The sequence below is a fragment of the Pelodiscus sinensis genome, chromosome 1 (genome assembly GCF_052426305.1).
Source record: "Pelodiscus sinensis isolate ZL-2025 chromosome 1, ASM5242630v1, whole genome shotgun sequence".
Lineage (NCBI taxonomy): Eukaryota > Metazoa > Chordata > Testudines > Trionychidae > Pelodiscus > Pelodiscus sinensis.
The window spans coordinates 131224984-131249362 of NC_143052.1; the positions used below are offsets into that span (position 1 = coordinate 131224984).

Sequence of the window (24379 nt, forward strand, 5' to 3'; positions counted from 1 at the left end):
TGCGTATTTCATGTGTTCTCAAAAAATGTTTCTTAACTAAATTCCTACTCATAATATTGGACTCATTTCAGTTGAATCCTGTGCCTGCAAAGAATCAAACTGTAGGAGTCAGATCCAATATGATTAATTCTCCAGCAAATGTTGGCAGGCGTATACAATAAAACTATCAGTGACATCGCTCCGAAAAGTTACCGAAGGCATACTGCTTACAACCACTTGTCTTTCAAAAAGAACATATGTACCCACTTTATGCTTGTCTTCTCAACTCCCTCATGTAGACTTGAAGAAATGTTCCAATTATATGTCAGCTTACTCAGTATAATGATCCTTCTGTGTCATGGGCACCATGGGTAACAGTCTTGTATTGATTGGACAAACTGCCACTCTGCCTGCAGGAGAAATGCCCTTTGACCTTCAGGAATAGAGGGCAGATCTGTGGTCTCAGTCTTAGTATAGGAATTTGAAACCTGCTTCTGCAGCTGGTTTACTACAGAACTGAATGATGCATGTGCAAAAATTTTCCCTTGAGTCCAGTGCTTTAATTTGAGCCTTCTTTTTCTTTTTTCTCCTCTCCTATCACTTGTTTTAAGTTAGTTTTAAAACTGTGGAGTTAATAAAAGAATCGGTCAATCATTTTCTTACCTTGTGCTCATTGTTTTATGCTCTGATTTGCTATCACTCCTGATCGAAATGCTACAAAGAGTAGGAAAAAGAATATCTGAGAATTATTAAAACCATCACAGCTTTAACTTCTTAAAAGAGGACAACGTTCAAGGTATTCTTCAACATTCTTAAAATCATTAATCCCTTTTGAAACATTTATCTGAAATTATACAGAGTTGGCAAATGGATACAAGACAAGGAACATTCGATCAAATTTTGGAGCTTACAAATGTGATTACTGTTCCTTTAAATTGAGAGTACTGTAGTTTTTAAAGGATGATTTAAGCCTATTGAAAATACAGTCCAAGTCTACTGCTGGTCCTTAAAATAAACAACATTTTCTACACTTGTTGATCCCAAATCACTTATATTCTGTCAAAGAAGCTTTCATAAAATCATGACCTCAGTGCTACAGTGTATGACTGACATTTTATTTATGCCCTGAATAGGGTAAGTTAACTATAAATGAAACATAATGGCTTCAAAGTAGTGCAGAAAGTACAATGCTGGAATTGTTTAAGCACTTATCTGTCAATGCTTTAACCTTTCATTAAAGCTACTGTAGATATAGTGGTGATATCCTAATACTTTATCTGTCTAATAGACATTTTCCTCTGATTGTCAAGTTGTCAAAAATATAATAATGATGCATATTTGGCAATTTATTCAGGGATGCTAAACCTAAGAGGTGATGAACTACTTTTGCAGAGAGAAACTGAAATCTGAAATTGAGCTTTTAAAATGCTAGTGTTAAATTAAAAGTGAGAGAGAGAATGAGAAAAAAAGACATGTTTAACATCAGCTACATGTAACTGTAGTTAATGTTAATGGATTTAAACTTTTTCCAAAACTCTAAACAAAACTTTTGGGGAAGGAGGAGGGTGAGTGTATTCTTTTTATGAAACAACTGAATACAGTAATACAAAGCAATGACATGTTATAACTGGCATGGTCTAATTGTGTTACCCTAATAAAACTAAAAAATCTGATATATTTGTCTATTACAGAAATGCCAGTTATCTCAAGAACATGGGACTTTCAAAATATTTCACACTAATGTGAAAATTCATTTTCATAGGAGCAAAATTTGAAGTAATGGCTTAAAAATTACTAATTACACTTCTGTTTTATATAATGTATATTGTAGGCATATATCTGTATATACATTCTCATGTCATGAGAGACTGAAAGTACAGACCTGAAAAAGTAAGTAAATATAAATTCTCTAATGAATACCAAGAAAAAATAGACTAAAATAAAAAAGAACAGAGTAAAAAAGTGAAGAGACATAAGTATGGAAGAATATTCATTTTATGAACACACGACAGGAATGGAATTACACATTCCCCTTCCCCCTACTGTCTCAAACCGTTTCACTAAAATCTTATTTTGAAGCAAAACTTTAGGATGTTTCATACACATATCGTATGAAGTTAAAAGAAAATTTAAAAACCAAAACAGAGCTTTCTGTTTCATTGTTCAAATTTTACATAACCCTACTAGTAAGAATGTCCGAATTATCATGACACTGAAGTCATAGGTCAAACCTGAAACTTCATTCCAAATCTAAAGGAAATTAACTTTTGAATGACATTATCTGTAACTCCTATTATCTTAGAAGTCATTTAAGTTCTGCTATTTAGACAAAATTCCCATTTAGCACATATATGGTAATATCTTGTGACAGTAACCTTTTTGCCAATCTAGGGAAAATTACCTTTTAAATAAAGTATGGCATGATCCTTAACTCCTAATAAGTCTAGGAGAAGTTCTTATCTTGACATTCATACAACCATGTGTTCAGAATGCTCCAAATTATAAATATGGTACCAATCAAAGTAAAGTTTAAGAAACACAATAATTATCTGTTTAAAAGCAAAAGTACTGGCTGCTAAACCTCATTTTGCTTAATAAAATGAAGAGGAGTAAGTAAAAGTAACATAATAATATGGTTAGCAGGCATTAGTGAGTCCTGAGAGAGGTAATCTGAATGCCTTTTGGAAGCCTCAATCTCCCAAGTTTTCTGTAGCTTAGCACAAAACAGATGGGGCAGTCTCTGTTCCTGAGCAGAGAGGATTATGGCATGGCATATCCAGCCAGCTGCTGGATATGCTGGATTACAGAAAAGGCACCTACCATTTCATAACTCCCTAGCCTGGAAGAAAGCTACTGGATACGATGTGGTATTATGAGAAAAGCAAGCATTTAAAATGTTGAAGTATATCATGTCAGGCTGAGAACACTCATGTCATGATAGAAATGTGGAAATCTTCAAATAAATTCCACTGCAATTTTGAAAATATTTTATAAACTTTACAACACTAAGGCATTTTCAAAGCTGCCAGTGTCTAAGCCATTTTTGTGGACTCAGTCTGAGTCACCTTAACAGTGCCCAATTTTCAGAGTGTAGGTACTCAGCGCTGTGTCAGAAAACAGGCTTCTTTAAAAAGTCACCTCATAATTCAGGTACCCAAATCATTTCACACTTGTGAAGATCTTGACCTGCATACAGGCAAAGAAAGTTAACATCTATTGTATTTTTAAGATTTGCTTTATTTTTTATCATGAAGTAGTGTATGTTGAACCACTCCTCAAAAAACACAACACAAGAGAAGTACTGTTGGTCTCAGCACAAAATAAAAGCAGAATGTTTCATGACATTTCTATTCCTAACTCTATACTTAATCTACTACATGAACTTTGGAACACTTGTACGTGCTGTGACACCAATAAATTATTTCAAGACCCAGTTGTTGGCCTCAGGTGTTAACTGCAGAAATATTTTCTGTAACAATCAGTCTCTTGTTTCACCAGAAAATCTATACTTCCAGATGAAAAGACAAAGTTGGAGGAAGAATATATTTTCCTCAGATGAAAAAATGAGACCTCGCTGGTAATCTCTCTCTTAGGCTCCTCTCTTATCAAATATTGGTAAAGATGTTTACCATTAAAAAGCCTGATCCTGAAGTCGTTAATCACACAAATAAAAGTTAACACATGTGAATATTCCAATTGAAGTCAATTATACCAGGGGTAAAACCAGCATTTTTAAATGTGCTAGCTCAACTGAAGACAGCATTTCAGCACTTCAGTTTCTTTAAAGTTAATGGGACTTAAACCAGTGCTGAATGTGTTTTCCTGAACTGGGGCCTAAGAGTTGCAGGATAGGGCCTTGTATAAGGATTCCATAATTTTTCAAGTTACTTTTTAAAGTTCATAAATGTATCTGCAGTAAGATCCCCTTATGTTATCATTCCAAATCATGAAAGAGATGATATTTAGAAGAATTTAAATGTTAGGACTATTTACGCTCCTTTTAGTGTATTCACTTTTGATTCAGGAATTCATTCCAGCAATTTGCTAGGACACATTGTTGCACCTCTATAATTAAAATTAGAAAAATAAATTTGTCAATACTAATACTTGCATTTTAGCTTTAACATCTCACTGGCTTTTTCCCCCAAATAAATGAAAAAAAAACACAAACACTCTAATAGTATTTAAAGTATTTCAGAAATACTTCACTTCACATTTCAGAACAACTTCCAAGTTGCAATAGTGAAGTAAGGTCCAATCCAGCTCTTCTCACCTGAAACAAAATTCCCATTAACCCGAATAAGGAGAACAATGTCAAATACAGTGTATTTATTTATTGACTGATGCCAGGGTTTTAGCATAGAGAAATCCATTTTGCTCAATAGTATTTTAAAATTTTAAAAAAATGGCTTCCAGGGTTACATCAGAAGAAATAAGAATACCAGGAATTCCCCTCAGAAGCAGAGTACAAGGAAGACCCTCAGTTGTATAAATTAACATAGCTCCACTATCTTAAATGAACTATTGCAATTTACACCAGTTAAGGATTTGCCTCTTTTTAATGTATTTACTTACTTACCCTCCTCAGCAACAGTGAATGAGGTCTTGATGTGGTAAATCCTTACTCTTAAGGGTAGTCTTTACTCAAATAAGTAGTCCCAATCAAGGGAGCGGACAGTCACAAAATATGGCCAACAGCTTTAAGCATTTGTATAGACATAATGAAAGCATGATATAGTTACCAATCATATTTTGTAGCTCTTAATACCCAATATTACTTGTAAAGCACACAAAATGTTTTATTATTGATCACAAGTCCTAGGTCTACCTTATCTCCTTATCTTTCAATTCACTGGGCCAGACTCTCTCATAAATGTCTTGTGTAACTCTACTGAACTCAGCTGTCAGCAGAGAACTGGACTCGTTCATTTTAACTGTTAGCAGAGCATGTGAAAACAAAGCCAATTTGGCATGACTGAATATAATGCAAGCACATGAGAAAAACACAGTTGATTAAAATGCCTGATTAAAAATATTTAAGGGCTTCTCTTTCTTTTTATCTACAATAGTTGAAGTGAAAATTAATAAAATGTTCATTAAAATGAACAAAAGTCAGTCACCCGTTGCCTTAATATGATACTTGACCATGCCATCACTTCTCCTTTTATGGAAAGGAGTTTGTTTTTAAAGAAGTCTTGTTTAAAACAAAACAAGGACAAAAACCACCCCACCAGCCCCACTAAAGCAAAACAAAAACCTGTGGTTGGTCACTCTTCCCCTACACATTTACTCATGACCAGCTTTCTACAGTCTTTTTCATCTCTTTTTTTTAAAACTGGGGACTCTTCAGGCTGATACTACATAAAGGCAGATGATATAAATTAACCTGATCTGCCCCTAGTTTTACTCGAAAGCAAGAAAGAGTAAAAGTCACATCAAATTCCAAAATTCCTGTGAGTTTACCAAAAACAGACTCCAAATGATTTGCTACTTTAATACTTGCCAGATTTATATATTAATGTATTAAATAAAGCTACATATTAAGCTTTTTTCCCCTCTCTGTCATACACAGAAAAATATATATTTCAGCCTTGCAAAATCTCTTACCAGCCCACCCACAAAATTACATTAACATGATCTCCAGCTTAGATAGCCTCCCCATTTCTACCTCTCAGACAACACAAAGATGCTTTTTTCTCCTGCATTCACATGCTTATGGACAGAGTCTAAGAAACACTGCTGCATGCTGACACACATGCACACACAAAACCTTCAACACAACCGTCCCTTCCCTTCGCAGAACCTCCCATTCATAAATTCCCTACCTCAGCACACATGCACATACGCACTCTCTCTTGACTCTCTCATATATGCATACAAATCATTGTCATATAGATCAGGCAAATACACAAACCCACAATTAGCCCTACTTAACCCCCACCTCAGTAACAGCTACCAGTTAGCTACCCATTCAATCCCAATCCATTCAGTCTGGCTCATTAAAGTATCATTCAAAATTTCTCTTTTCTTCAAGCCACCAAATTTATTCATTCACTTCCCCACTAAAGATTATGAAACCCTTTTGGCACTGGCATTGTTGCAGGTCCATTATGAACCACTGAGTGCTTTTCTACTTTGTCTGAAGTGTTGTTGTAGCCGGGTCAATCCCAGGATATGAGAGATATAAGGTGAGTGACGTAATATCTTTTTAGTGTAACAACTTCTATCAGTGACAGAGACAAGCTTTCAGGCTACACAAAGCTCTTCAAGTCTATCCCAGGTACTCTGAGAGTCACAGCTAAACACAAGATGAAATAGATTGTTTAGCATAAGTAGTCCCTGCAATCAATTATTTACAAAAAACGACAGATCATTATGTCTACCTTCACAGATCTAGCAACCCTCCAAACACCCAAAGTAATCTGTTATCTATATGCAAGCTCTCAGAAACTACAGAATATGTGCCAAGGAGAAAATCTGTATACGAAACAATCTGTTCCAACTTGAATTTAGCAATGACATTATGGCTGTGCCTACATTGGCACCCCTTTCCGGAAAAGGGATGCTAATGAGACACTTCGGAATTGCAAATGCCGGGGGAGATTTAAATATCCCCCGCGGCATTTGCATGAACATGGCTGCCGCTTTTTTCCAGCTCGGGGTTTTGCCAGAGAAAAGCACCAGTCTAGACGGGATCTTGCGGAAAATAAGCCCTTTTCCGGAAGATCCCTTATTCCTACTTTTAAGACTGGCCTTGTTCTTTACATTGACACTCTCCTTTGAGCTGAGTTAAACACAGTCTGATTTTTATACATTTCCAGTCACTACAAGCATAGGTGGTCATATCGTACAATTCCTGCATTTAGGATTAACACAGTTTGTTAAACACAGCCAAATTGGTTATAATGGGCAAAACACCATTCTAACAATTCAATATCTAGCAGGCCTAAGCAAACTGAGTGAACTGTATTCACATCACTACACCCAGGATGTCTTTCCCATTCTAGCAGGCTGGAATGGAAGCACTGATTCAGACCCTGCTTACGTACATAAAGAATAAATATACTCTGCCTACCTTTATATGCAAATTATCATCAATGGAAATATGTTTTGGTGAATTTGTGCATGCACATGCAGTGAAATCAATGTTTGCTGACATTTACCAAGGGATATCTAATTCTTCCAGGCCTAAGACAGAATCATTGTATAATGCCACAGGAGTAACAAATTGTCAGAGAGAAAGGAAGTTTTCAGTCCAGCTCAGTACATTGCTATGAATCAAAAAGGTTAGATGCCTCAGAAGTTATATCTGCCGAAAGTCTTTTAGATACAATATTGATTAATGTGGCACAGATATCTTTTATATTATTAGAGACAGAGAAAATAAATTAGGATGAGACGAAACAAGCTTTCCATTTATGCAGCAATGGTCTTTAGATTATAGACCACTACCTAACAGTGGAGTAATTAGAACAGGTGGGGACCATACAATGTGTACTCCAGAAATAAGATACGGAAGACCACTGTGTTGAGGGAATTTGAAAACAAGAGATCTATTTTTAAGTTTAGTAATTTGTTTACATGAATTTAAGAGGATGTTATGGAGGCATAAATTCCAGTAGGTTGCAGTCTACTTTAACAATGTAAATAAGTTTTACGCTGCCTTTTCACATCATCCCTGATTTGTTCTCTGTAGAGCCTGTGACACAGTTAAGACCTTACCCTCTAGTGTCTCCTAGCAATGCAAAGTATGTGTAATGCCATTTCTTTCAGGCCATTTCTGGGTTTAATTAACCCTTCAAAAGTCATGTAATATGCTGGCTAGACTGCAGTAGTGCAGAAAGGGATCTTGGGATTATAACAGATCGCACGTTGAATGTATATTAATTGTGTGATGCTGTTACAAATATAATTTTGGTGTATATTAACCAGAGTGTTGTATGTAAGAAAAAGGGGGTAATTGTTCCACTCTACTCAGGACTGGTGAGGTCTCAGCAGCAATACTGGTTCACGTCTATATTAAGGTAGACGTGAACCAAAGTAGACAGTGTCCAGAGGAGAGCAACAAAAATGATAAAAGTTTTAGAAATTAAGACTTATGAGTCAATATTGAAAGAACTGGGCATATTTAGTCTAGAAAAGAGGGAGGACAGGAAGATAATTGTAAATATGCAAATGAATGATATAAAGGGGACAGTGACTAACTTTTCCATGATCAGGGCTCGCCGAACCGCGGCGAGCTCCGCTCACCAGCCGCACTGTCCAGCGATCTGCGCATGGGCGAGTAGATTGCATTATTTGTCGAGCCCTGTCCATGATGGTAGAGTAAAAAGTATCCAGCCTCGTTTCCTGTAAGGGAGATGTACTTTGAATAGCAGGGAAAACTTTCTAACTATATGGATAGTTATGCATGGAAACATGTTCCTTGGAGAGGTTGTGGCATCTCTTAAAAAGAGAGACAAATGCCTGTTGGGCAAGGCCTCACTGTACTTAATCCTGCCTCAGCACAGGGGGATGGACTAGTTGATTTTGAAGTCCCTTCTAGCCCGGTATATTTGTGATTCAGTTCTTCAAGAACAGTGTCTAAATAAAGCTAAAAAAACCCTTGCAGACATTTGTTTTGGATTTGCCTAAATGTCTCATTCTACCTCACGTACCATTAATTCTTAGAGGGTATTTAGCTAAAAAATTCTGAAGGATGAGGCTAAATGGCCCCTTTGGTATTCTGAACATGAAACTAAACTTGGTCTAAAAAGGTCTACTCTTAGGCTTTAACTTATTCTGATACAGACTCACAACTGAGTCCTTTTAAATGATAGGTGAAGTTACACACTCTTTTTAGGGTTTCCAAATGGTTTCAACAAAAATACCAGACACACTTGACATTACATCACAATCTACATTACATCTTATTTAGAAAATACCGTACATTTATATTTTCTCAATTTGTTTCCCAAACGGAAAGCTCAAATATGGACTGTCTGGTTCAAAACTGGGCACCTGGCAACCCTAACTCTTCTACAAAAATCACAATTTGTCACTAGTATTAGCTGCTCAGAAGAGGCTCAATACTTCAGTAAAAGGAAAGATACAGAAAGGACTGAGAAGTTGTGGCAACAATCCATGGGATAACATGCACAATGCACACCCAGAAAGGCAGGCTCATTTTTTCTAAGAATTTACCTGCTTTACCAAATGGTATCAAATTATCAAATGCTGATAATGAGAGAGACAACATTTCGCCTCTGGTGGGGAATGGAAGCTGCTTGCTTCAACCAACAGCAAGCCCCCTGACCAATTATGGAGTAGCACTGATGAGATCCAAAAGAGCCCAGTTACCAGGTGGATAAATGGTGACTACAGTGTGCGTCTTTGAATGCAAAGGGAACCAAAGCAGTGAAACTTAGGACTGATGACAAGACCATGGAGCATTGTTAGGCCTGGGTATAAGGAGAAATATTGTATGTCCATTTATTATCCTTAACTAATATAATCTATGAGCAGCAAGCCTATAAGCTAACAAACTCTTATGGGAAAAAATAATACAAATCCAAGAAAGAGCCACATGTACACAAGAGTCTCTAAAATTTCACCAACAAGGGGCACCAAGCACTAAGTTAGACTATGAAAATATTTGAACTATCTGCTGAACTGAGACCAAAATGTGTGTTGTTCATGATTATGAAGTTCATATGGTTCTTGTAATTCACACAAAAAATACATTTCAAACTTCAAATATAAAAAAAATAGTTGTCCTAGCCTTTAATCATAAATTAATATATCAGCTTGAAATATCAAGATGGACCTACCAGCTCAGTTTTGTATATTTGTCATACAAGCAGGCATGTATAGAATGAAAAAGCCCTCATCATCATAATCCTGTCTTTATGGAAACAGCCAGTCACAGCGTGTCATTATTCCTAGTCCCATGACACTCTTTTCCAACAAAAGGACCATTAAATTACTGAAAAAGTATATAGCTGTTTGGGGCTAGATAGCAGAGAGGATAAACCTTCAACCCTTTCATCTATAAAGACTTCTGTTTTAATCGGTTTCAGGTCACAAGTGATATGAGCTTGGTGGTTTCAATCAAATGTTCATATCAATAAGCCATCATGCAATTCAGTACAACAGGCAGAGTTCAAGGACTGAAACATGCAGAATTAGGAACAGTAGAGGCAAGGACCAAAATGCACTGGTAGAACTATATGGCAAAGCTCACATATATTTATCTCTACCCTACATTATGGATTTGATTTTTGTGTCACATGCAACCGTGTTTGCAGAAAAATGGATTTTTGAGACCTGAACACTATTCTAGACATTAGCCAGCTCCATCTTTTTTCCATAGTTATGAGTGAAATTCACCAAATTTCCCTCTGACCACAGATAATAACTAATAAAAATAATATTGCTACTTAGTGTTTATGCTGCAGTAACACCAAAAGGTTACAGTCAGGATCAAGACTCCATTGTGTTAGCACTGTTCAAGTGCACAATATAATATGGTCCTTTCCTGCCATGAACTTACACTGTAAATTAGTATTTATAACAGAGAGATCTTAAGCCTATATTATAACATTTCCAGTTACCCGTATTCTGGTTTCTTTCCCTGTAATGTTCACAGAACTATAAGTAAGTAAGTAAGTAAGTAAGTAAGTAAGAAAGAAAGAAAGAAAGAAAGAAAGAAAGAAAGAAAGAAAGAAAGACATATGCACATATTTATGAGGGTATATTATAACAAACCCTCTTCTGTGTATCTTGTTACCAATTACATTGGGTCCTAAAAATATGATACACTGTTAACTCTCTGAAGAGCTATTCACAAAACTTAGCTCCTGAAATAGGTTACGAAAACGAGTGTGTCTTGTAATGGACACAACAGACAGAAAACAACTATCACATCAGAATTGTCGAAGCATGTACAAAAAAATCACATAACACCCACAAAAATAATCATCAGATGGTTAAAATCGAGTTATTTTTATTTACCTCCTCTATTTGGAGCTTTTGGGGAGAAGGTGTGATGTTTTCAAGCTTTTCCCCACAACCATAAGGACTAGAAGCTTACTTACAAACACCAGAAACTGATTCCTGGAACTGGGGCTTTTAGGGAAAAAAAACAGCAAATATTGCAAGGCTTGTGATAAAATTATGAGCATTGGCAACACATCTAACCCGTCCCTTTAAGAACACAGGATTTCTTCCAGAAGTATTTTTGTAGTGCTTTGTTCAGTTTGGTTTTAATGTCATGTACCAAATATGAGCCTGATGATGGAAGATGCTGGATACCCTCACCAGCAACTGATCTAAAGTTGAGAGTGCACAGCATGCCACTGGATGCACTCAACACTTCAAAGGGCTGGCTCCCACATTCATTCTTCACTACATGAATTTATGATGTCATATGTCGCAGCATGCTCGTTCTCCATTTAGGCATCAGTCCTGCAATGATCTATGCACAAAACCCCTGCACTTGTGCAAAGCCCCACTGACTTCAGAGGTAATCCATGCAAGCATCAGGGTCAATCCACAAAGAACTCATCGCAGGACCAGGGTCTTAAAGAGCAAAACTGCTGAAGGGTGAGGGTCACATCCATGGTCTTTCAAAATACGGAGGAATCCTTTGAAATTTAGTCATTAGAGTTAATCTCATCTATGACACATCATCTGTTTGTCATCTTTTAAAGAACTCTTTATGGCAACTTTTTAAAAGGTGGTGGGGGGGAGAGGTTGCTAAAAGATTTCTTTATATTACACAAAATTCTGTCCAAATTATGTTGCCTTTGATATAATTATTCATTTCACACAAATAGAATGAAAAAGGAACAGAGGCCCACCAATGTTTACCCATGTTCTGATTTTTAAATAAAAGGAAAACTGATGCAATAAGGCTACTTCAAACACCCATGATAAATTTACACTGGCAAAGGCTCAGCTGTATTATGATGACAGCACTCCCCCAGTGAATAAGTGCACAGTGCATTGTCCCTTCTAGAGATCAACTTCAAAGACCTTGAAAATCTCCTTTGAGTTTGAACCCTCAACATCAAAGCCTTGGAGTTCATTTATAGTTTCAGGATCAGATGAAGGCAGCCAGTGAAACAGCCATGATTTAAAGGATAATCACTTCTGAACAATAAGTCGATGAACATTTTCCATGGCATTACACTTAAAATTAGTTTTGGAAAAATAACGCTGCACACACTACTTTTCTGTTTTAGGAAAACACAGGTGAAATAAATATTTAAAACTCATTGATCTCGCCACTTTGCCATCTTGCTGGTTTGATTGTGAAGAATCCCCCACAAAAGTTCTGCCCAAAATATGGATGGACTAAACATACTTTACTTATTTTTGCATTTCACAAGACAGATGCAATCAAGTTTGCCTGTTTTTGATGCAGACGATCTACATTCGGAACTTCAGAAACTAACAGATTGCCCCTGCATTCTGACACATAGGCAAGAAAGCGAACTGTGTGATTTGTAAAATTGGGGCTGTGCTCTGGCCACTATGCATTATAAACAGGGCAAAAGTGAAGCCCAGCATTAATCAAATGTATGAACATAATACAGGAAACTCACAATACTTTTGGAGCCATGGCCTGGTTTAACTATGCTGAGGCTGTAATACAGGCTTGAATTCAATGGGACATCCTGAATCACATGCTCTGCTTAGAGTGAATGATACCAGGGGACCAAGTGTTCTCTCTGGGTATGTCTACACTGCAAAGTTAATTCGAAATAACAGCCGTTATTTCGAATTAACTTTAATAGCCTCTATACATGCAAACCGCTATTTTGAAATAAATTTGAAATAGAGGAGTGCTTAATTTGAATTTGGTAAACCTCATTCTACGAGGAGTAACGCCAAATTCGAAATAGCTATTTTGAATTAAGTGCTGTGTAGACACTTAATTCGAAATAAGGACCCTCCAGCCCTTCCCAGGGAGCCCTGGTGGCCACTCTGGGCACAACCAGGAAAACTTACTCTCCTCTCCCCCAGCCCTGGAGACATTAAAGGGGTAGACTCTGGCCACAGTGCCTGTGCCAGCTCCAAGCCTGCCAACCCAGAGCCAGCAGTGGCCACCGGGGCCCTGACCCAGTGGCCCCAAAACATGAGCCAGCAAGCCACTGGCAGCCAGACCTCCACCGCTCCCCAGGAGCAGTCTGCCAGCTCCCAGGAACCTGACAGGGGCTGGAGAAGGCGGGCGCCTCCTGGTCCAGGGTGGAGATCATGGACCTTATTCAGGTTTGGGGAGGATGCCCCCAATGTCCATGATCTTCACACTAGATGGAGGAATGCGGCCGTCTATGGCAGGATAGCTGCCAGCCTGGCCACCAAAGGCCACATGTGAACCCAGGAGCAGGTTTGCATGAGAATCAAGTTGGTCCGGCAAGACTCCCCCAACCCTGGGCCCTGAGCTTCCCCTCCCCCTTCTTCTACTTGCTTCCCCCTTCCAGCTCCCTCCTCCCAGGTTTCCCCCTCCCCTCTTTGACCCTCTCTCTTCCCCTCTCCCACCTCCTTTTCCCAGTCTCCCCAGAGGTTCATCCTCCTCCCCCCCAGTTTTGTTCAATAAACCCAGTTTCTATTTTTGAACATACGTGTCTTTTATTTGATATCAGGAAGGGTGGCTAAGGAGGGGTAAGTGGAAGGACATGAGAGAGGAATGGGGCACGAGCCCCCGGTAGGGAGCTGGCTCTGAGGGCTCCTCGGGGTGGACGCTCTCCCGCAGGGACTCCTGGATCCTGACAGCCCCCCGATGGGCTTCCCAGATGGCAGACTGCAGCAAGTGTAGCCGGGCTGATGGCAACAACCCCACGAGACGCACTGGCATGCCTAGGGCCAGCTCTGGCTCCGTGTGGCCAAGTGCTGTGGTGTCCCGAGTGCAGGCACTCGGCGCACTCCAAGACAGGACTGCTTTGCTGTCCCTCATCGAGGTAGACAAGCAAGCGGGGAACCCTGAGAACTGTCTGTCTAGGGTGGGGGTAGGGTCCCTTTAAGCACAGAGCTCCCTTGCTTTTCTCATCAGCTGACTGAGGGCTCCTGTTAGAGATGGGGGCTGAGAGGACCCCAGGAAGCCTCAGCCTCTATATCTCCACTTTCTCCACCTTCTCCCCCTGCAGGCTGGTAGCATTTGGTGGCGCAAGCGGGGGCTTGAGGGGCATGCTCAGACCCCCAGCTGCCACATTCCTGCCCTCTTCCCATGAACCTCCTTCCCTCCCCCGCCACCCGTATTTGAATGCAGAGGTGGGGAAATCTGGGGGTCCTGGGTCATGTTGAGCAGAAGGTGACACCAGCACCCGGTGGACAGACCGAAATAAGGACGCTTGGATTGGGCTCCACAGTCCAACTGGAGACCCAGTTTCCCTGACCCATTTCCCTCCCACCAGCACCCTGGGGGAGACCCTGTTCACTCTGCCTCATCCCTCCCAATGCTCCTGATCTAGGGAGGGATGTGGGTCTGGTTCAGGTCAGGGGCTTCAGCCTGGGGAGCCATGTGGGTATGTTTTAGGGTCAGGTTCTAATGTGGTTTGGTCTGGGAGGGGATGTGGGTCTGGTCTGACTTGGAAGGCTGGCCTGGTTTTTTGGAGACTGGTCCTGATCCTAGAATCTGTGCCTTTCTGTCTGGAGGGGAGGACTAGCAAGATGAGTATGAACAATGACACTGTAAATAATGTATTCAAGGTTTTCATATTTTCATGTGTAAAAATAACAGGTTTTAAATTTGCCCCAATTCCACACACAAATTGAATTCAAATCCTAGTAATGCATAGGAGAAATGTGAAAAAAGGAATAAGGGATCTTTCGGAAAAGGCTTTATTTTCCAAAAGATCCCCGTCTAGACTGGCGCTTTTTTCTGGCAAAGCTCCGAGCCGGAAAAAAGCGGCAGCCATGTTTATGCAAATGAAGCTTCATTTGCAATTGCGATGTGTCTAATTTGCATCCCTTTTACGGAAAAGGGATGCAGTCTAGACACAGCCATTGAGTTAAGTGAAGACTTTTAAAAGCGCTCAGCATGCTTATTTCAATGGGAGTAGACAAAGACAGTTAACGCGTGCCTTTGAAATCTCATCCTAACTCAGATGTTTAAATCCAGGTTCTGTTAACACCTGATCTCAAATATCAGGGTGGGATATAGCTCCCTAAAGGAAACCCAAGGGCTACGTCTACACTGGCCCCTTTTCCGGAAGGGGCATGTTAATTTCAGCGATCGTAATAGGGAAATCCGCGGGGGATTTAAATATCCCCCGCGGCATTTAAATAAAAATGTCCGCCGCTTTTTTCCGGCTTTTAGAAAAGCCGGAAAAGAGCGTCTACACTGGCCCCGATCCTCCGGAAAAAGCGCCCTTTTCCGGAGGATCTTATTCCTACTTCGAAGTAGGAATAAGATCCTCCGGAAAAGGGCGCTTTTTCCGGAGGATCGGGGCCAGTGTAGACGCTCTTTTCCGGCTTTTCTAAAAGCCGGAAAAAAGCGGCGGACATTTTTATTTAAATGCCGCGGGGGATATTTAAATCCCCCGCGGATTTCCCTATTACGATCGCTGAAATTAACATGCCCCTTCCGGAAAAGGGGCCAGTGTAGACGTAGCCAAGAAGTACATCTTAGGTACTGAAGGGGCAACACTCACTGTAGGAGCTAGTCACTAGATAAGCATAAATCAGAATGTACTCTGTACTTAATTAAGCTTTATTTAGTTCAGTTGCTCATACATAAACTCTCTTTTGAAGGTGGTCTTTTCAGATTTCTAGGAAACAAGCCTTACACAGCCTTATAAATCATAAACAACACTTGAAATGGCACTGGTAGGAAACAGGCATTTCCAGGAACTACAAATGTTCCCTGTGACTTTCACTGCTAAACAGGACTGCTGCGTTCTCAACTAGTTGAAAACTCATAATACACTACTATCTTACAAAGACAAAGTGGATGAGGTCCAGATGCGAGAGAAACATTTTAAATATATTTAAATCTTTTAGGCAGTAAACTCCTTGAGGCAGAGACTGAATTTGCTACTTGCATACCACCAAGTACAACATTAGTTTTTAGTCATCTGTGAGGATTTTTTGTTGTTTAGCTGAGTGTGGATAAGAAGTTGCTACTGAAGACACAAGACTCAAAAGGAAGTGACAATCTTGGAACATCCTGGAATATCAAAACTTGCTTGACAAAAGGCAAACACCACCCTTGCTAGCTTTCACTGCTTCCCACTGCTTCTGTCTCACTTGGATTGAACCTCAACCTTTGACAGACATTATATAGAGGCAAAGTCTGAACCGTTCAGTTACCACCTTAAATTGTCTCAACTTCCCCATCTGAAAATTTGCTAGGCAACAAAATTATTTCAGGCTATACTATTACACAGCAGTGTGGAAGAATTGTGATCAGTGACATCTAACGCAGGAAAAGTGCCATGGGAAATGACAGTCACACAACAATGAGAAAAGAATCCACACGTCAAAGTATCTAGAAATCAATATATCCACAACAAAAGAATTATGGGCTGACTAAAAAATGTTAGGATCTGAACTTCACTGTTACAAAATCAGCTGAAGCATAGAACACAGGGAAAAAATAAAGTGAAAGTAAAGAAAAATGCTTCCACATTTTTTTTTTACTTTCACAACATGAGACAAAGTGGAATTTTTCCACAATTTTGAATTTTTACACCAAAAATCTATGATTACAAGCATTCAATTTTTGTCCACTCCTAATGATCCGATATGTCAAACCCCATTTTTCAACCAAAAATGTTTTGACCAGCTATATTTGAGAGTCCATCTAGTTACGGAGAAAAAAAATCATTCAACCAACATCCCACAGCATGAAGACAAGTAGTCAACGAAAACAGGCATAAAGTTCACAAAACATCCACACAATAAAATATTTTATGTAAGCCATTCAATGAATAATTTCAAATGAGGGACAAATATATAAAAGGCAGGCTGTTAGTCAGGGGCAGGTGACTGTTTTGCGGGGCGCCGGGCAGTGTAACTCCGCGGGGCCCCCACTTTGCCACGGCGCATGTGCCGTGACGCCATGCGCATGCGTGATGGTGCCACGGCGCATGCGTGGGGTCCGGGGCGGCCGCCCCGTTCGCCCTGCCCTATATCCGCACCTGCTGTTAGTTGACAATCTGTCATCAGGAAAACCTAAATTAATCAAATAAATTGTTTGCTGCATCTGGCAGCAATCCTAGCCATTTCAAGGCTGTACTTGCCCAAAATATCCTATTTCCTTCTCTGTGATTTAGGGAAGTGTGTATGGGCTGTCTGCTGCCCACTCCTCCTCCCCTGACCAAGAAAAGCTGCATGATATTAGTGCTGGAATCCTTTGAGAGTAAAAATTACAATACAAAAGTAATAAAACAGGTTACATTATTAGAAAACGGATGACAATGGATGAGATAAACATGGAATCCATTATATTTTATTAGGAAAAGTAAGTAAACTATTGTACCATCATATTGATACTGGACAATGTCAGCTTTAAAAGAATTGAGGAAACGTGTAAAAATATCAAAATGTTGCATTAGAATAAAGCAGCATCTTGAAGCATGACATTTTTCCATTCACTCACATTATGCCTTTGTTAATGTATTTCAAAAAGAAGTCCTACAATAATCCAAACCCAAGACAAAAAAAGTATGTGTTTCAAATAAAGTCACTATGTGCTCTTAAACATTAAAGCTAAATTTGATTTTATTCAGAGTAAAAAATGGTACAATACTACTTATGTAAGGGCCTCTATTGTTCCAAATGTCAAGGGAAGGAAATAAAAGGGCTACAGCTTTTGTACTCACTATATAATGCAGGAGCAACTTTTAACTCTGGTAATCATATTGTGGCAGTTGTCCAAATGATTACTAAAAATGGAGTATGTTTTGTTAGTTTTACATACAAAACAGTGTTTTAAAAACAAGTGATAAAACACAGCTCTTCTGGAAGAAAGACTGGGGGGGAGGGCTGCTAGAAATCTATGAAAAAATAAATCTGTTCACTGTGGAGAACATATGAAGACCTTTCCCTTTTTCTGGATTTGTGGAGCTGAACTTCCCCAGACCTCTGCCTCCTCCTTCAATAGTTGGTGAAACATGGACTGATCAGATAGGATACTTAGATGTGAAAACATCAGAAGGAGCCAGTAGTTCAAGTCTTTCTGCAGGTAGATGGAGCAACATCTGTAGCTGAATTGCTCTATCTGGGAGTCCTTAAATCTCTTTTCTTCCACAGGAATATCTGACCACTGCTGGTTTCTCTTCCCTGCAGGAGGTTGAAAGGCAAAGCAGTAAAAACCCCTGCTTTTTCTTCCCTATCCAAAATCCAAGGGAAACAGTGCCTCTATGAATTTTCCTCTCCAGCGCTGGCACTCTATGCTAGGTATGTGGATGAGGAAGTGGTGGAGTGGGTGGTTGGGAAAACAAGGGATGTTCCAAACTCCTAGAGGACACAAACACACATGCAGCTTGTTGAGGACCTGCTCAGGGTTACTTATTCAGTGAGATACAGATGCTCACCCAGTGAATTTCCAGCAGCTTGTTCCTTGATATCAGCCAGGCAAAACAGAGATGCTGTGCAAGTAACCACAAGTGCCTTGACACCAGTCCAGCAGGCTAATGTTGCTGAGATAGTGCCCTCACAAAGATTTGTGCCTTGACAAACTAGCTCACTGCAGCTGATGAACAGTTACTTCAGAGGGGCCTGTGCTTGCAAATAAGCCTAGGAATCAAGAAACAGACAGACCTTACAGCAATTTATTCCTTGCCATTACCTCAGCAAGCCAATAAGGAGGAAGTGACTTCAAATATCTCTGCCTTTCCACATCAGACAAGCAGGCTGCAGATCTGTACATTGGCTTCAGCCACGCAGGTGAGAAATATTAGCTCTGAGAAACTCAGGTGTGGGAATCATTCCAACAAGTTAGTAGTAAGCCACGAATTTTAGAAAAGCCTATATATGGACAATTCATCAGGAGAGAATGCCCAGTTGCAACTCTGACACAGACCTGTATCCTGACATTAGGCCTTCAAAATAAAGGCCCTGAAACACAGTGGGGCCTGAAAAGGCTCAGCATAGAGACGTCAAATAGATCTGAGGGGAAATGATTAAAATAATTTCTCAGGATATTTTCACAGGGTTGTTGGTTATCTGTTTTTATTTCTCATGTTGATTTTTTCCTACAATTTCAGAACTCCAATCAGCTCGATTGTTGATTGAAAACCCCCCAAAATACTTTGATGAACTTTATGGAAGAAGTTTTATTATATGTACCCAGCACTAGAGTTGGTCAACAGTTTTTCAACTTTATTTTAAATTTCAGTTTTCTGTCCATTTTGTGTAAACATTTACATTAAAAATTTAAATGATCACTTCAGAAGTTTTTGACACTCTCTAGTGCTATGCTACGAAATCAGGGGAGCCTATGCTCTGGACATCTGACTTGCAAGCTAGAGATACTCAGCTCCACAGGCCTTCTCTGGTAACAGGAAAGGAGAGCTTCTCTTCCTCCTTGACCAGCCATCTCAACTCCCCAGATGCTCCCTTTCCTCTTCACTGTTGTTCCTGGGGAAAAAAGGGACTCAGTAACTGACAGAATTGGAAGTAGCAGCAGGAAGAACTGGTTAGGAGTTTAAGAGGCTTCTAATCTTTTCCAATATTAGGTGGAGCAGCACTTGGTGGGAGAGAAAGCATCAGCTATTGCATCATGCAGATTTTTTTTTTTATGAATATTCATCTACCCCTTCCTGGTCTCTCCTCCATCACCAGCACAGAGAGGGAAAGCATGCCTTCTCCAGGTCTAATTTCCCCTACAGCAGAAAATTATAAAAGGCCATCAACTTCCCCACTGCTAGACAGAATCCAGAGGAACCGTATGACTATGACTTTTCTCCACAATCTTGGGGTACATCTAGACTACATTCTTCTTTCAAAAGGAGATATGCAAATTAAATGCTAATTTGCATATCTTCTTCCAATCTCTTTTTCAAAAGCGTTTTTTTCTGAAAACGAAAGCAGTTTAGATGTGATTCTTTTGAAAAAAATACCCTTTTTCAAAAGAACTCTGCACACCTCATTTTTGAGGAAGAAGTGTTCTTTCGAAAAAGTGTTTTTCCCCAAAAGAACCGCATCTAAACTGCTTTTGTTTTTTAAAAAAAAGCTTTCAAAAAAGTGATCAGAAGAAAATATGCAAATTAGCATTGAATTTGCATATCTCCTTTTGAAAGAAGAATGTAGTCTAGATGTACCGGCGTACCACAGTGGTATGTATGTATGCATAGTGGAAAGGATGATTTACAACACAAGGATTTCCCCCTACATCCTTTCACTCTGTGCATGCATGTGTCTAACTAGGGACATAAATAAACTCCTTTCACATGCAAGTATGTTCTTTGTCGTCTCCCCTGTGCTGTGTCCCATCAAAAGCGGTTATGCAATGTCAGAGAGCTAGAGACTAATATTTAGAGTGAAGTAGTACAGGCTGTCAGAAGTGAACAACCAGGAATGTTAAGTATCAAAGAGAACAGGCCTTTGCCACTGGACATAAAGAAAAATCCCTTCACCTGTGAGACAAGGAGCGGACAGCATAGTTCTGATGATCAGCCACGTAGAGAGTCATGACTACATGCTCAGGCTGTGCTATTAACACTGCTCAGACAATGAAAAATGCAGGGGGCAAAATGAGGAAGGACAAAACATTACAACTGATATTGGTAATCCCTCAGACTTCCATGATGATTGTCATGATGATAAAATCATAGCGAGTTATTGCTAGTGGTTTTGTATGTGGCTAATGAGACCTATGCAAGATCCATAGATCTAGTTACAGTTGGGTAGGAATTTCCTGGTGGAAGGGAAGGATCTAAATTATTGAGTCAAGCTGCAATATGTTCTTTCCTCATTTCCCATTTCTTTGTTTCCTGCTGCCTTTGTTGGATCTCAAAATACGGGAGCCCTTTTCCATTTGGGTCAGTGGACGGATTGAATTTCCATGAGTTTATGTCAATATTCCATTTCTTCATGTTGGCTTTGAAGGTATCTTTTAAACACATCCCATCTTCCCCAGTCTATAGGTCATGACTCACTTCTGTTGTGAGAATACAATCTGCTTTAGGAGCCAATTATCTGGAATTTGAAGAACATGACCAGACCAGCAGAATTGGTGGCAGATGATCCCAGCTTCAATGCTGGAGGTTTTGGAAAGAGTCAGGAATGCAACTTGACAGCTGTACCCAAGAGTGATAAGTCCTTTTTTGGGACCCCCTCTGTTCATCCCACATGAGGAGAGGGCTAGAAAAGGTGCAGTTAACATAGTCTGTCTCGCGTGGCCCCTTGGATTACTGCACTCAAAGGATCACTTCACTATGGTGAAAAACCAACAATGAAATTTGGAGCCTGGAACATCTAAACCTTGATGGATAATTTGAAAAGAAACCATCCAGAGCAAAGAATAGTGATCTTGTCCAGAGAACTCAAGGAGACATGAAATGGACATTGCTGCTCTGAGTGAGACCAGATGTGCAGGAAAGAGCAGCTCAAGGAGCAAGGTGATGTATACGTTTCTGGAAAGGAACAGGCAACAATGGCTGAGGAATCCACAGACTTGGTTTTGCCATCAAAAATGAAATTACCAACCACCTCAAATTACCAGTTAGCATTGGTGAGTGATTCATGACCCTATGTCTTGCACTTGCTGAGAACCAGCATAGAACATCTTTGATAGTGGTGCCAACAATGAAACCAAAGACAGATCCTTCACCAACCTTTACCAAATTCTCTTTGCCGTCCTTAACAAGGACAAGCTCATCCTTGGTAATTTTCACACAAGAGTTGGATGTGACTCAGATCTTTGGAATGTCATGATTGGAAAATGCCATGACTAAATGCACAGAACATACCCTGCTTGTCATGTGTGCCATGTTCCACCAAAAGAACAAGTGCAAGGCATTAAGTAAAACACCACAATCTAAACTTTGGTAGCTAATAAGAGTATGTCATTTTCTGTGATTGTGAAGACATTTACATCACCAAAAATCTGACTGGTGCTGGCAATTGTTGGGCAGACCATTGCCATACCACTTTCCTCACACTCGCACCAAAATGACACAGGTAGAAGAAATCAACCAGATGGAAGATCAACATTGAGAGACCAAGGTCCATGGGCAATGGGGGAAGGTAGGTCTGGGAGAGGCAAGACCCCAGCCCCACCTTTTCTGCTCAGGCCTTGCTCTGCATGGGAGCTAAGGCCCTTCTGTCTACCTGGAGCACCACAAGGAGCTGGGGCAGCATGTGGTCAAAGCCTCTCCTGCCCCAGAGCACAGGGCCCCAGCTTCCCTGGCCCCAGAGCATGGGGAGGGTAGAGGACACACCACCCAAGCCTCCCCTGCCCAGGAGAACAGGGTGGCTGGGCGCTTGGGAGCAGCAATACTGCACCCCAGTATCCCTACAATAGGCATTCTGAGGGTGGAATCTGGGGGAGGCCAGCTGGTGGTTTGGGAAGGCAATGCCTTCCCCTGACTATTGTACCTACCACCCTGTCAAGGACCCAATAAAATGCATCCTTTTCTGGCAGTGTGCCACCAAGAACATGATGATTATCAAACAAGACAGAGAGTCCTGAAGATCAGTGGCAAGTCCTCAAATCAAGAGTTCACGCTGTATATGAGGGAACACTGGGCTTTTCAACCTGAAAGAACCAAGACTGGTTTGACAAAATGATCAGGAAATCCAATACCTGATTGGCTATAAGGGCAAACCTTTTCTACTTGGCTAAGGGACATCAGTTCCAAACACAAACAATACATTCACCATCAACTCAAAGCTGGAGTTCAAAGTTGGGAAAACAAAGAAGAGATCCAACAATTCGCCAACAATTATGACATACACTGATTCTTCCACACCAAAGACCTTTATGGATCCCGCAGCCAAGGACTAACCCCCGTTAGATATAGGAATGGAGCCAATCTCTTCAGGGACAATGAATCGATCAGTATATGATGGAAAGAATACTTCAAAGACCTATTGAATCATGACTCCAAATTGATAACAGTATCTTGTACGGTGACAAAATCTGTGTCACATACAGTAGACACCTCAAGGTTCTTCTACAGCATCACCAACGGTGCCTCTACAAGATCTTATGAATCAAATGGGATGATTGTTCCCATAAAGTTTCCTTATAAAAATCCCTCCATGATTAATCCTTCTGCTAATCATAATGCATACTGTATTAAAAAATATTCTTTCTATAGTTCAGCTAGTGAGTGGGCTGCTTCAAAGGCCATCCATTTCAGTGGACTGCAAGGCTGTTGCAACCATGATGGTCTTCCACAACAGAGTAGTTTTGTTCACTGCACTTGTGTATCTAGAATTTGTACGGTGTGCCAAGTGAACTGTAGCAGCACTTTGATTGGATGCAGAGGGAGTGCACAGCTCTAACAATCACTGTTGCGTTCAATCAGCATGCACCTCATTTCACATGCCCTTGCTTTACATGGGTGTCACTTTAGTAATACCAGTAGGAAAACATTCACTACCATGTGGACAGAAACCAGTGGAATCTAGTAACCCTGCACATGGGAAGTGGTAAACAAAATGTCTTGTGGGCCACACATAGAACCCTGATGGGCTGGCTGCATGCAGCCTGCAGGCCACAAATTGCCCACCACTACTTTAACACCAGAGATGAATGAAAGTAATACTGTATCTTAGTTCTTACACATGCACTTCAGACGGCAATCTCAACATCTTACCCATGCAACATTTATTAAATACCACTATTAATTTCCCTCTAGTGCTCTTGGAAAATGCTTGAAATAAATATTAATATACAAAATCATGTGTGTGTCAGATCTGCAGTACTGCACATTCCACTCTTGCATCACAGATTATATCCTTCCGAAGTGAAAATCAGTTTAACTCACTGACATATATGCTCAGAATTAATAGAATGTTGAAAGGTCTTTGCATTAAAAAGTATAGGAAAAAACAATGTGCATGAATACAAAATACTTTCATTAAATCCTTATCAAGCAGCCATATCAAGAGATTTTCTTCTGGATATGTAACTTCCAATTAGAACTCCGAAATTCCAAGTTTCTATCATTTCTTAATAGAGATATTGAACAAAAGAGTTGCAACATATGACACGTTTTTAAAATAAATAGAATGACAAAAGCATTTCTCACCCATTATGTGTGTGTTTGTGGTTTATATAGTCAATTGAACTGGCTTCCCTCAAACTTTGAAAAGACCAACAACACTGTTTTCCATCTAAGAATATAGGTGGAAAATTTTAGCAAAAAAATAAAATTACAAAGTGAAAAGCATTTGAAAAAAAGTCTTTCAGAATAAAATTTTGGCAGTCATTACGCTAGATGTTGCTACATGCTTCACCTAT

At 39.9% G+C, this 24379-nt stretch overlaps 1 protein-coding gene across 1 annotated transcript in view; it reads right to left on the reverse strand.

Moving 5' to 3' along the window:
• The window catches only part of LOC102453877 (potassium voltage-gated channel subfamily KQT member 1-like), a 655800-nt gene that overhangs the window by 474680 nt on the left and 156741 nt on the right, over positions 1–24379 (reverse strand). The window contains exon 8 of the mRNA XM_075901205.2: positions 643–693. Coding sequence (XP_075757320.2) covers positions 643–693 — 51 coding nt within the window. The remainder of the gene's footprint in view (positions 1–642; positions 694–24379) is intronic.